General features: G+C 40.2%; 1 protein-coding gene across 3 annotated transcripts in view; it reads left to right on the top strand.

Moving 5' to 3' along the window:
- LOC143020329 (sphingomyelin phosphodiesterase-like) overlaps positions 1 to 13,170 on the top strand; it is a 181,204-nt gene extending 168,034 nt beyond the window's left edge. For all 3 annotated transcript variants that reach the window (XM_076176652.1, XM_076176650.1, XM_076176651.1), the window contains exons 9-13: positions 7,463 to 7,663; positions 8,370 to 8,540; positions 9,753 to 9,945; positions 10,386 to 10,570; positions 12,143 to 13,170. In XM_076176652.1, the coding sequence (XP_076032767.1) occupies positions 7,463 to 7,663; positions 8,370 to 8,540; positions 9,753 to 9,945; positions 10,386 to 10,570; positions 12,143 to 12,272 (880 nt within the window). In that variant the 3' untranslated portion in view covers positions 12,273 to 13,170. The remainder of the gene's footprint in view (positions 1 to 7,462; positions 7,664 to 8,369; positions 8,541 to 9,752; positions 9,946 to 10,385; positions 10,571 to 12,142) is intronic.
- The last annotated feature ends 1,557 nt before the right edge of the window (positions 13,171 to 14,727 follow it).

Below are 14,727 nucleotides of genomic sequence, written 5' to 3'. Positions count from 1 at the left end.
TATTGTGATACCCTATCACTCCAGGTACTTGGATAACAATATTTAGTTTCGAAAAAAAATGGTTTGGGTTAAGGGTTAAAGTCAGGAGGTTTATGTATTATTCCCTGAATTCGCGTAGTATTTTTTGTGACTTAAGAATTAATATGCAAATGTAAAATGATTGTATAATTTGACCAAATGTTGAAATATTGCTTAATTTAATTTTAGTGCGGCGGAAATTCATTATTTACAAACTCTTCCTAGGTTTTTCCAAATGAACCCCTATAACCATATATATTCTGAAGATAAAATGGATAAATTTCTTCACCTTTTAGCTGTAGGCATTTGTCAATGCACACAAACACTCGCAAGCACGTAAAAGAATGTGCATATGATGCGTGTTTGTACGTGCATGTATTTTCAAACTAGGGTTTCCCAACCTTCGGGTAGGGGGGCGCACATCTGCGAGGGGTTGTGTTTAAAGCAATATTTCATTTAAAAAATTATTTTGGTTAGGGTTAAGGGTTAAAGTTAGGCATGGTATGGATAGGTTAGGGATTATTCACGAACTCGCAAGAACGCGCGGTAATTGGCTAGTGTATATATGTGTAAATGTATGTGTATATATGTATATGTATATTATAATTTATATACATATATATACACATACATATACACACATGTTTATATATCTAATATGATATAAAATAAGTCTCCGTGGTTTCATCGATTTTGTTAAAACCCTTCAAGTGCTCAGTCGGTGTGGCAATCTGCGGACACCTCCCTGTAAGCCTATTTTGCATATGTGTAGATCATCATCCTGTGCGATATGTTGTTACAGGGGACAGCTAGATGTATGCAACGGAAGCCATATTGTCGTTATTCAAATGGAGGTTGGAGGTACGAGTACATTTGCTATTGTTTTTGCGAATTTTGATGATTAACATTATATCTTGATACTTGGCATCTTTATAATTACTTTTGTCGATTAATTTGTAATATTAGGTTCTTTAGGGAAGAAGGAATCAAATGAAGACATTGTATTAAATGTAGATACTTTGCAGTAAGTGAAATGCGCCAAAAATTGAGTTTGGAAAAGAAATGTATACTAATAATAAAAATTAAACCATTTCAAAGTTGACACATTTTAAAAATGGTACATGTCTGTAAGTCCCCCGAGGTCGTAAGTTCTCAGAGACAGTAAGCCTTTCGAAACTGTAAGTTCTCCGAAGGTGCAAGTCCTCCGAGGGTGCCAGTCCTCCGAAGTTGTAAGCCCTTCGAGGCTGCAAGCGCCTCCGAGGTCGTAAGTCCTACGAGGGTGCAAGTCCTACGAGGTTGTATAATAAGTCCTCCAAGGTCGCAAGTCCTCAGTGGTTGCCATGTTCCCTTGAACTGACCAGGAAAAAATGTCCCTTTGGTTCGGCCACGGCCTCGGGGTGGAACCCCAACACGGGATCCCCAGCACGGGATCCCTATTGTAGGATTAGAGCGCGGAACGCTGCGGCCGTAGGCCGCTGTTTGTGCAGCCAAGCCCCCGGCGAAACCCGCGGCTTGTACATACACACAAATATATATATACACATACCTATACACATACAATACGTATATATATATATATATATATATATATATATATATATATATATATTTGTATATATATATATATATATTTGTATATATGTATACATTATATATGTATATATACATGTATATATACATATGCATATATACATGTATACACATGTACATATATATATGTATATGTATATGTGCATATATGTGTATGTGTATATGTGTATACATATGTGTATGTGTGTATACATATGTATGTGTATACATGTGTATACATCTGTGTACACATGTGTATACATATGCATGTGTATACATGTGTATACATATGCATGTGTATACATATGCATTTGTATACATATGCGTGTGTATACATATGCATATGTGTGTGTCTACATATGCATGTGTGTATATACATATGCATGTGTGTATATACATATGCATGTGTGTATATACATATGCATGTGTGTATATACATATGCATGTGTGTATATACATATGCATGTGTGTATATACATATGCATGTGTGTATATACATATGCATGTGTATGCATATGCATGTGTATACATATGCATGTGTATACATATGCATGTGTATACATATGCATGTGTATACATATGCATGTGTATAATATATATATATGTACGTATATATTTGTGTGTATATATATATATATAGTGTGTGTATATGTATGTATACTGTACATATATACAATATATATCATATATACACATACACGCGTATATATAGACATCGTGGTGATTGGTTTTACATCACGTTGTACTGGCGATGATGCTAGAAAGTGATACTAGTTTATACTAGTTTTTTATCGCACGCTGGCGTCGCGTGCGTGAGGCCCTATACGAAACTATAACACCATTAAATTCTTGCCGAGGTCAGATTTTCATAATGGATAGTATGACTTCCACTAACCCAAAGAGGCGTATAGGATTCTAGATTGTAACTTCGTGAGCATAAGTGCCATTGGCCAGTGTAGCGTAAACAGAAACGAACTTAGCCAATCATAGATGGTTAGAGGAGGAGCCTTACCCCTTCAGAGGTTTCGTCTTTGCTATCACACAGTCAAGTCAGTGTAAGTTTTAATCTAAAACTAGTCTAAGCTTGAGTTAAGAGGTTAGTCTAAGAGTCTGAGTCCAGTGGGCAAGTTATGCCTATCAGTCAAAGTTAAGACTGCGAGAACCATATAGAAGGTCTCTCTAAATATTCAAGTCCAGCCTCCCACACCCCGTACACTCTTATATTCAAATTAAACACACACAAGTCGTAGATAGGAGAATTTAGTCTCGTTCTATACCACCATTTTGAGAGATGATAATGAAATCCACATACTTGTTCGTACTTCCCTGAACCAGCCATTTTGGCCACAGCTACCACTTAAATTTAAACATGTAAACAGGGGAGCGCGCGCACACGCGCACACACACACACACACACACACACACACACACACACACACACACACGCATATATATTAAGGATATGACTGAACTTTTCTTTCTAAATTCTAATTATCCTGATGTTGTATCTGATGAAACTTTGCCTCCACGTTGGTTTATTTTGGTTATGTAAAAGCCTCCCGCATCCAACATCATCTCGTTATTGCTGTACACAAGAAGTGAGGGCCTGAGGGTGTCGGCAGCAGTATCGGTAGCAGCTGTCTGAAGTCGATTTTGTTAGCTGTAGTTTTGAGTGTGCTGTGTAGGCAAAGTAAGTGACTTTACAACTTCAGTTCTGTAAATATTACGGAACAAGTTTTCTTACCATGTAGCATTTTCAAATACTGTACATGTGTAAAATAGGTGGATAATGGATACTTACATATTACTGGATAGTATATACTTTTCGTGCATTATAATGAAAAATCAAAATTGGTTTAAATACTCCTTACAGCAGCTAGTGTAATCTCCATTCTCGGTTTTCATTGCATGTATTCTGCTTTCATATTCAAACATGCCTTTTAAAAGTAAACGATCCAAATCGGTGGTGAAATCAGCTGGAAGGAAATGGACACTGAAATTGACAACTACAAAATGCCGTCTAAGCATACCAGAAATTAAAGAGGACATAAACGAGATCATGTGCAAAATGTCTTTGAACAGGGACATGTTGGTAGATTTTTGGGGTTGTACGATGAACTCGAAGGGCGAGCATATCGAATAAGGAAGATATCTCAAGAATTGCTGAAGCTTTGGGAGAAACGTAGCGTCTCTTTTCTTTCAAACCAGCAAGTTTCAGCAAAGGTTGACAAGATAGTGAAAGCGTTCAGTATAGTACGTAGTCTCGACTGACTCGCAAGCTTTTTTTTTTTATATATATATAGAAACATTGACAACTGGTACTTTCTTTTTCACTAGAAAAATGTCTAAAGACGTTTGGTTTTATCTACGCTTCAAAATTTGGCGAAAATGCGACACAGCACTATTATTAAATTTGTAGCGCTCATAGCCACTACCTTGTTAGGTTGATACTTCTGAATGTACGATGAAACAGATTCCCATCCTTTCAGCATCTCCCATATTGTACTGGGAGGTTGTTGCTCTGCTGAGGCTCCTCCTCCCCAGACGAAATCTCCATGACTTGCTGTTAAACAGAATGCAACTCCATAAGTTCTTCAGTGGTCAGCTTCTGTCTGTGCTCTTCCACAGGCTCGTCGATGTCGTTATTTACCCCGAGACTCATGGTCTTGGTCAAAGACACAATCTCGTCGACAACAGGCTCTACAGATACAAATTCAAACCCCTCACAGTAACATTAGACAACGCTCTCCAGCCAAAGCTTCTTCCAAGCCGAAATGGGGATATCTTGGTGACCCCCCCCCTCCCATGCCTTGTCGATCATCTTGAGGCAGATAACGATGTGGAAGGGGTCTATCCAAAACTCTGAGAGTGAGACTGGTTCTATCAGTCGCCTCAAAACAACGCTCAAAGAGCGCTTTAGTGTAGTAAAGGAGTGGTGTTGGGAGGCAATAACTGGTTCTTGGTTAATTGAAGTTCAAGGTAATCTAGATCTGGAAGATGGGCAGGAGCGTTGTCCGTAACTAGCAAGACATGAAATGGCAGATTCATCTTGAGCCAATATTTTTTCACGGGACCAAACCTATTGATCCAACCAGTAAAAAGGTCACGTGTCACCCAAGCCTCGCTGTTGGACCTTCATATCACAGCCTTCTCTTCTGGACTTTACATTTCTTGAAGACTCGAATTTTCTGGATGGTAAACGAGCAGAGGTTTCACTTTCAAATCACAGCTTGCATTGGCACAAAACTGCAGCGTGAGACTGTCGTTCATTGGCTTTTGGCCGGCAATGCCTTCTCCGTTGTTATATAGGTTCGCTTCGGTATCTTCCAGAAAAGACCAATCTCGTCGCAATTAAAAACCTGCTGCGGCAGGTAACCCTCAGTATCCACAAGCTTTCTAAAGTCACCGATGAAGTTTTCTGCTGCTTTTGTGTCGGACCTTGCTGCTTTGCCATGCCTCGCTACGCTGTGGATGCCGCTTTTTCTTTTAAACTTCTCGAACCACCCACAGCTTGTCTTGAATGCATCTTTGTCCATTGCTGCTCCCGGCATTTTCTTAATGAGGTCGGCGAAAGTTTTACTCTCCTCACAAATGATGATCGTTAAGTGTCTCCTTGCATTTGCTTCTCATTGATCTATATGAGAAGCAACATCGTCAAAATTACGTGGTCGTTGCATAGATATTCTTGTCACTCCCTTTGAAGCCTCTATTTCCTTGAACTTGTCCTTATTCTTGAAGATAGTGCAAATTGTTGTAGTCGGATTGTATGTGCGTGCTAAGTCAGCCACGCTCACACCTCGTTTTCCTCTCTGTGGTGTCATGTTTCAATTCTACAGTGATATGTCTACTCTTATCCCCGTCTTCTCGCTTTTTTTTTCTCCTTAGACATCCTTGCAAGGGTTATTAAACATTGCACTTAAGAGTCACAATGTGACTGAACACAAGTTTGGAAAGTGATAGCAAGTGACACAAAGATGCTGGCGGAACGAGCGCTAAACACACTGATAGCCCAGCTTCCCGGTAACACGAACAGAACGTTCACTCCCTATGCGTGTGATATGTATCCAGCTCCCATCATGGCTTCCTAATGAATGTATATAAACTGGGCTATAACACATTATTTCATCACTAATTAATCAATCACCACATTAGCATTTCTTTAGTTTTCAATAGAATTTCATGCTTCACTTAGTTACCACAATGTAATTATTACTATGTTTGGAACATTTTTTTTTTTTTTTTTATACAAATTTTCTATTGTCTTGAACAATTCTAAGGCATTTTTCTATTTTCGTCGAATGTCGTGTTTACGAGTTTTGCATCCCCCTCGCGCACACACACACACACACACACACACACACACACACACACACACACAAAGTGGCATTTACATACCTGGATGAAGAAATGGTGAAGAAAATTCTAATCACTCTGATAAGACCAAGATTGGAATATGCAGCAATGATGTGGTCACCAAGTACAAAAAAATGTATAAAAAAAACTTGAAAGAATACAAAGAGCAATTACAAAATTGGCACCAACACTCTCAAAACTATCATATGAAGAGAGACTAGCAAAACTTGAACTACAGACACTAGAGCAAAGAAGAGAGAGAGGAGATTTGATAGCTATTTACAGAATCATGAAAGGCATAGAAATTATTGATAGAGAGAATCTGATAAAATGGGATAATAGAAATACAAGGAGACACGGAAAGAAAATCAAGAAAGACAGCTATAGAAGAGATGTGAAAAAGAACAGCTTTCCTCAGATTAATAGACAGTTGGAACAAGTTAGATGAAAGTGGTGTGTGCAAAAACAATACATGAATTTAAAAATAGTTTAGATAAAATGAGATATGAAGACGGGATACCACGAGCATAGCTCCCCTTCCCGTAAAATACAACTAGGTAAACACACACACACACACACACACACACACACACACACACACACACACACACACACACACACACACACACAACTTTACCGGTAAAATATTCAAGATTTCGAAATAGAAACAGTGTTATGCCATTGAGGACGATTCTACGACTCTTTAATTCTGAATCTTCTGTTAGAAATGCCATGTTTTCAAGGTATGCCACCCCCTCCCCTTAACTATTTTAGGAGCAAGAGCCTGGGAGTTGGGAATCGGGGGGGGGGGGGTTAGTTGGTGGGGAAGTAAAGGATGATTGGGTATTTCTAATCTAACCAACTAAACAAAACCTAGCCTTCCCAGTTCCACACATGCATAACCTAGCATTGTAACCACCATGTTCGAACTAAAGGCGAGTCGCGGCCCCGCAGGATAAACGTTCATTGGTAGAGGCCCGTGACACTCGTGGTTACATACGATTGGCTAGAAAGAAAATGGACAATCAAAAATGCGCCATGTACTACAGAAATGCCATAGAAGAAAAGTGTTAGAATTGTCCAAAAGAATAGATAATCATGGTTCTATAATTGATTTTGCTGCTGGTGTAATGCTGGATATTTCTTATGCACTCGTCAGCCGAGTTACGTGAAAACTACAAGATTTGCAGGATTAAAAAAAAAAAAAACTTCGACGCCAATGTCGAAGTGTAAAAATCAAAGATCTAGTAGAAAATTTCGAGCAGTGGCAACACTGGCCGAGAATCAGACGGGAACGAGATAGCCACGAGTCGCAAGGAGACTCTACTCGTGACTCGTGGATTCCTAGGTAGAAAGGAGCCTTATTTGAGGTGGTCCTTAGCGTGGTTTGACTGTATATATACATACTGTACATACCAAAAGTCTTCTCCCCCTTTATGAGGGAGGTAATGCAAGAAAGGTAAATGTATTGTCTATCAAATATCTATGGTTCTTTTATCAAGTGGTGACCTTCTTTCAACAGCTTTCCTCCGCCAGAGGTCCCCGAAGTATGGAATCGGTTTGGCGTGCAGTGGCTCTACGACGCGGTGAGCACTCAGTGGTCTCACATGATGCGCCAACCAGCACCTGCCTCTTCGCGCTTCGGCGGCTATTACTCCGTCCTCGTCAGGCCTGGATTTCGAATCATCTCCATCAACACAAACTACTGTTACCGGTTTAACTGGTAAGCAAGAACGACTGGTTGGGTAGTACGGTAGTTGTTGGTAATTTTAATATTTTTGTTTTTTCTTGTTTTAGCTCTGAAGGATGGTCATATTGTCGTCGCAGTTGATGGAAGTATTGTAAACAGGTCGAACATGTAGGACTGCTACTACTGCTACTCAAGGTTAACCTTCAGTCTACAGGATCATCTTTGGAAGAGGAATGTAATATGAATGATGACTGCCACAGCTTGTGGATCCATTGACCCCTCATTGACTATTAATTGCATGAAATTATGCAGTCAGTACTTGAAGGACTTCAGTGATGCACCTACGACCCAGTCATGTAACTTTTATACCCAGAGACAAATCTCCATTATGCTAATCACCTAATTCAGCCATTTCCTTTCTTCTTTCCTTAAAATCTCTCCTTTATCACCTTTATAACTCCACTGCTTCTGTGCTATATTGTCCTCAAAGATAGAAGTGCTATTACCGCTGACGAAATGTGCATATCACGTTCCAGACTGTAGCAGCATTTTACTTTACAATAACTACAATAACCTACAAAACATTTTGTACAACACGATAACCTACTGTGGCCCTTTCCAGACTCCAATACAAAATTTCTTCACTGTGACTTGTGGTCTGAATCAATGGCCATGCCCAGCTTCTAGGTAGCAAGCAAAGAACCTGGGGAATGGATTGATTTATTTCTTTGTCCTTCAGGTGGCTTTTGTACAAGTCTGTCGACCCTGGCCTGGTACTCCGCTGGTTGGTCGAGGAACTGCAGGCCGCAGAAGAACGGGGTGAGCTGGTACACCTCATTGGCCACATACCTCCTCTCTACACCGACTGCGTCATGCAGTGGGCACATGAATTTTCGAGGGTGGTCTCCAGGCAAGTGTAAATTGAGATGATGATGAACTTGGATATGTAAGTGGCTAAATCGATCTTAACCAGGGTCTTCATGTCTACAGGAGGATGGGGGGCTTGAAAAAATTGTATATTCAGGATTAGTGAGCCACACCAATTTAACTTCCTGGCATAAATTGCCACTTCATAATCCTCATATTGGAGTGTTGATTTCAGTAGTATATATATTGAACATTATTTATCTATGTACTATTTATTACATCACACAATCGTGCCCATGGAGGTTGGTAGATAGGGGTAGTGGACTTTTTTTTTTTTAAGGGAGACGGGTAAATAACCACTAATGAAAGACCATTGGTCCAGAATGTGTGTGTGTGTGTATATATATCTATATATGTATATATATATGTATTTGTGTACATGATTGAGACATTCTGACAGGTATGAGGAAGGAGGAAGAGACAGTTTATTCCTGACCGGTTTTGCTTACAGCTTCAGAGGAATGTTGAAGCTGTAAGTGAAACCAGTCAGGAATAAACTGGGACCTAGACCCATGTCTTTCTCTTCCTCCTTCCTCATATATATATGTGTGTGTATGTGTGTGTGTGTGTGTGTGTGTGTGTGTGTGTATAATAATTCAGACTGTCATCCCCGGATTCGAACCTGGGCTCATGAATTCTCACTGCCATCGCTTTACTGACTGAGCTATTGACCCTATAAAACTCACTGACCTGGAAATTAATATGCTCCCCGAGGAACTAAGTCGACTGCTAACTGCCGTCCGTACTTGTATTTCACAGTGAACCAGGACAACTCTAACTGTTGGTTAAGACTGGTAAGTTTCCTTGATGGACTTATCGCCATTGTCATACCTGAATAGAATCACCAGTAACGGTGATGTCGATCAAATAATTCCGACTGTCCTCCCCGGATTCGAACCTGAGCTCGTGATTTCTCACTGCCGTCGCTTTACCGACTGAGCAATTGACCCTATAATATTCACCAAACTGGTTGGTGAATTTTATAGGGTCATTCCACTTCCCAGCTAATACCACCCATACATCCATTAGGTTCTTGCATCACATGAGTATATTAACACCCATATCCTCTTGGTTTGTATACATGCATGCCCATTATACCTCACAACTTATACCACCTATAGCATCTTGGTTCATGTATATGCACACCCACACGCCAGTTCAATCTCCCAGCTGATACCGCCCATGCCTCTGCCAGGTTCTCTCACATCATCCGTGGGCAGTTCTATGGCCACTCTCACCTGGACGAGTTCCGCGTCCATTATGACGTGGACAACCCACTTCACCCCATCGGGATTGAGTACATCACGCCCAACAATGGACCCTTCCGGGACCTCAACCCCTCCTACAGGATTTTCACTATCGATGGGGACCATCCAGAAACCACCAGGGTGAGTAGGGTGATGTCAAGGGAGAAGATTTCTAGAGTTCATCTGGTATAGGTAGTCCTGGGTAACAAGGGTGTAGGAAACTGTTAAAGTAATTTATTGTGAATTGTCTAATTAATACACATTTTCTGTTCATGTGATTTAAAATTAGTTTTGATATTGATACATGGTAGTTAAACATTGGAGAAATTTTCTCAAGTACATGTTTCAATGTGGATGTTTGGTGTGGGAATGGGATTGCTCGTTCAACCAGGATGGGTGGGAATGGACTTTAAGTGGTGGGTGTATAGATGGTATAGGTAATGAGCCCAGATCAGATATCTGATTTTTATTTATCTTTCTTTTACATAATTTTATTTTATATCTTTTTAAGGGGGATGTTTATGCCTTATTCTGTTTGTTACCCTAATTGTATTGGAGTTTTAATCCATCCCTTTGAACAGGATGTACTGGATTATGAAACGTGGGTTATGAACCTGACGCATGCGAACACCTATGACGACCCCTACTGGTACAAACTGTACTCGGCCCGGCATGACCTCCAGCTCCCCTCACTTGAACCCAAGCACTGGCACAATCTCGTCCACCGCATGGCCCACGATCCCTGGTTCTTTGCAAAATTCCACAGGTAAGACTACTCCAAGAGGAGGGTGATGGCTGTTCAGACTTAAGAGTTGGTTGACTCTTGCTGGGATGGGAGATATTTCCTAAGGTTCATAAACTTGCCTGGGACCAATTAGAATAGATTAGTCATAAATGGTCTAATTGAGGTGGGTTTCAGACAAACTTGACCCATTTGGTGAGGGGGCACAGTGGTGGTGTAATCAGAAGTGCTGGTTTCAATCGTTTAGTCGTGGATTAGAATTCCTCGCTTCTCTCAGATTTCCAGCAGTGACTGTTACCTGCCCCAACAGTCAAAATACATAAGGCAAAGGTGAGGGGTTTGACTGCAGCTACACACCACCTGGTATAGGCTTCTCAACTTCACCTTGTTAGAAAGAATAAAATAAGTCATAAAACACAAAAGGGTTAAGAGTAGTCTGGCAAGTTGTACTGAGATGTGAACATGTAGCCGTTGTCAGCTAGATCAGAAGGTGCCCTGAGGTGCTGATTCTGTCTCTGGACTGGGCCCAAGATCTCTTAATTTGAACTGTAATATTTGTTTTATACATGGATAACAAAAGCAGGACTGACACCAGACTGATTTTTTTTTCCCCATTTTCTTTTTCGTTCCTGTACAATATACTATTTCATGCTCTGAAAATGTAAGACCACTAATTCTTTGGGAAGCCTATAAAAACAGGGCTTCCAACATTGGCAGAGTACAGACCATTTTATTTTTAATTGTCAATACATTAACACGGTGTACCAAAACACCTTCTACAATGCCCCACTAATAATCCCTAGATCTTTATCTATATACCTAGGGTTTTCCCCCTTATAAGGGAGGTAGCCAAGTCAAAAGGCATGTACCCACTCCCAACCATTTCACTCCTACCCATTTCACTCCCATTAACCACCCTCTCATCTTAGCTCCTCATGAATGTCTGGTCATCCCTGCATCCCGCCCTCTGCCCTAGGTTGGAAGCCACCTTTGGATAACACTATCTTACAAGAGTGACTTCAGGGCTCGTCTGGTGGCCTTTACCAATTACCTGGGAACCATGGGTCTCCTGCAAGAGAGCACTGGGGCGACTGACTGACATACCAATTTAGCATAAACTTGTTGGCATACTCTTTAAAGACTGTTTCAGGTAATGTCAAGTTATTTTTACATAAGTCGAACTTGGGCCTACAATGGTGTGCTTAATTTCTAGCCAAATTAGCCTCTTGGCTAAACAAGAACATCTGGTGCTAGTTGGAAAACCATCAGGGAATATCTTGGGGCTAAAGGGAGCAAATGATTTATCATTTAACTTTTTGAAGTTCCGACAAGACAAGACATGTCAATGTTAAACGACTCCAATTAGTGAACCAAGAGGACTCTTGGAGTCCTGCCCAGACCCTGATGACAATAAACACCAACAACAGTGACTCCTTTAAAATATTGTCCTTGCAGCTCTTTAACTCCATAAGGCACCATGCCGCTGAGGAGACATCCAGTGGAAAATAATTCCACTGGTGACTGTGTCAGTGGTAAAGGTAGTCCAGAAGGAGGACCTAATAGCAGCATGTGATGTCCATTCTAAACTTGTTTTAGGTACCAGTCTCAGGACAGTGAAGCCATGTTGTCACATGGATGTGATGAGTCGTGCAGGAGAGCCACGCTTTGCGGCCTGGTGGAGGGTGACCGCCTCATCCCCAACAAATGTCGCCCTGAGCACAGCTAGAAGACGTCGCAATCACTGAAGTGATGAAGCAGGAGTGGTGTGAGTGTCAGGGAGTAGTGAAGTATTAGAGGACCCTCTAAAAAATAAAAAGCTAGACTCACGAGGGGAAAATGATGTGCAATAGCATTCAGGTGTCATGTGACTTGCTATCTTGATTTGTGATCCATTCCATTTTGAAGAGGCTACAGTTTTGAATTTTTCTTACCATGCATGTTGCTCGTTGCTATCTGGCAACGTGGAACCTCACCCAAATAGACAAGATGCAGAGGAATGAGCATCTATTGAAAAGTGACTCATTAAATCATCAGGGAACCATTAGGTGTTGTGGACATCCAGTTGTGGATCAGATAGTGACTGTTGTGTGTGACATGTCATTGCCTTCATTGAAGCAAGTCGGGGATTCTCCCACGCATGTTCAGTGTGATCATCTTCTGAAGAAGAAATGAGACTCCATGTTCAAGCAGATCATGATACAACAGTGGACAGAACAAATACTAGACTTGTTGAGTGTTGTAATGGCTGCTTTGCAGGCGGGAGAGTTCAAAGTGAAGCGTGGCTGAGTGAAGAGGAAAAAATTCTTGACAATGGAGCGTCTCTGAAGACAGTGAAATAGAACTCTTGGCCAAGATAGAATCCTGACAAGATGCCAGTCTGCATGGAATCTCTTCATTATTTTAATCTAAGTCGGTCTTTTATGCTGTCAAATTCTGATTAGTGTGATACCTTCATTTTGAATCATGTCTAGACATGGCTGTGAGTCTAGTAATTGTTTAATGTGCTACTTTATTTGCCAGCCTACATCAGGACATGGAAAAAAAAATATATACACATACATACATACACATACAAACATACATATACAAACATACAAACATACATACAAACATACATACAAACATACATACAAACATACATATACAAACATATATACATATACAAACATATATACATATACAAACATACATACATTTGTGTGTGAGGTGTACATGTATTTCATTCAGTGTTTGTCTTTGTAAGTCTGTCTGGCCATTAATGTTGTCTTGCTGATTTTGTCTATTTGATCATGCCATTAAACTTCTGCTATCCAACTGGAGTTCTCTTCAAGCATAGTCAGAAAACAATACTAGAACCCTCAACTGCAGAGGGCGCATGTACTGAAACTGTACCACATTGCTGTATTGATGTTCAAAGAAATTTTAAACTACAGATGTGTGAGTGTATACATGCATGTGTAGTGTGTGCATGTGTTCATATGAATTGTATGTGTGTGTCATAAGGTGAGAAATGCAAGTCCAATTCTTAACTTTTTGCATTTTAGTGTTTGTTGTGAGGTCTGGTCATATGCGTGTGCCCAGCAGTGAAACAGGAAGAACAGCGTGAACGGCCATTATGGGGTTCGCCTAATTGGATTTCAGTTTCTCTATATCTGTATCTCTTGCTCACTCTATAGCTTTCTTGCTTCTCTCTCCATTCACACTTTTCTCACTCTCATTCGTGACTAAAATTGTCTGGCATTTGACAAATGGAAGACCAGCAGCATCAGTGTTTTGAAGAGGTGTGTGTCATTCGGTCGGGTGGTAATGAGAAAGCCATGTTGATTAAGATGTTAATGACAAAGGTTATGCTGGTGTTGAAGATGGCGATGTTGATAATGAAAATGTAGGTGATGGTATTGAAAATGGAGATGATAATGAAATGGAGAGTATGGTAATGAAAATAGATGGTAATGACAGTGGAGATAATGACAATATAAATGGAGGTGATATTGACAATAATGATGATGATATTGAAGATAATGTTGATATTGAAGATAGTGATGGTGATATTGAAGATGATCATGATATTGAAGATAGTGGTGATGATGATATTGAAGATAGTGGTGATGATATTGAAGATAGTGGTGATGATATTGAAGATAGTGGTGATCATGATATTGAAGATAGTGGTGATCATGATATTGAAGATAGTGTGATATTAGTGTGATAATGAAGATAGTGATTATAGTGATATTGAAGATATGGTGATATTGAAGATATGGTGATGATGATATTGAAGATATGGTGATGATGATATTGAAGATATGGTGATGATGATATTGAAGATATGGTGATGATGATATTGAAGATACGGTGATCATGATATTGAAGATATGGTGATCATGATATTGAAGATGGTAATGATATTGATGACTTGAGTTTTCTCACCACATACGTATTGCATACGAGTGATGACCACTACCCTTGCACGTGAAATGGTGTTGGCAAGAGGTGTGTATGTGTGTGATTTTATTTTTTATTGTACATTTTCATTATCGCTCATAACGAGGCTGCCAATATCATATGTGATCTGTTTCCTGCTCCATGGACCTTTCCTTCTCCGTCCCCTTCCACGTCCCCTTCACTGTCCTTCCACCCACTTCCGTCCCCTCCCCTCTCCTCCCCTTCCCTCTCCTCCC

This window comes from Oratosquilla oratoria, chromosome 39, assembly GCF_046742065.1.
Source record: "Oratosquilla oratoria isolate Oo_2021 chromosome 39, ASM4674206v1, whole genome shotgun sequence".
Taxonomy (NCBI): domain Eukaryota; kingdom Metazoa; phylum Arthropoda; class Malacostraca; order Stomatopoda; family Squillidae; genus Oratosquilla; species Oratosquilla oratoria.
Note: the sequence above shows the minus strand (reverse complement) of the source record. Positions and strands in the feature narration are given on the sequence as shown.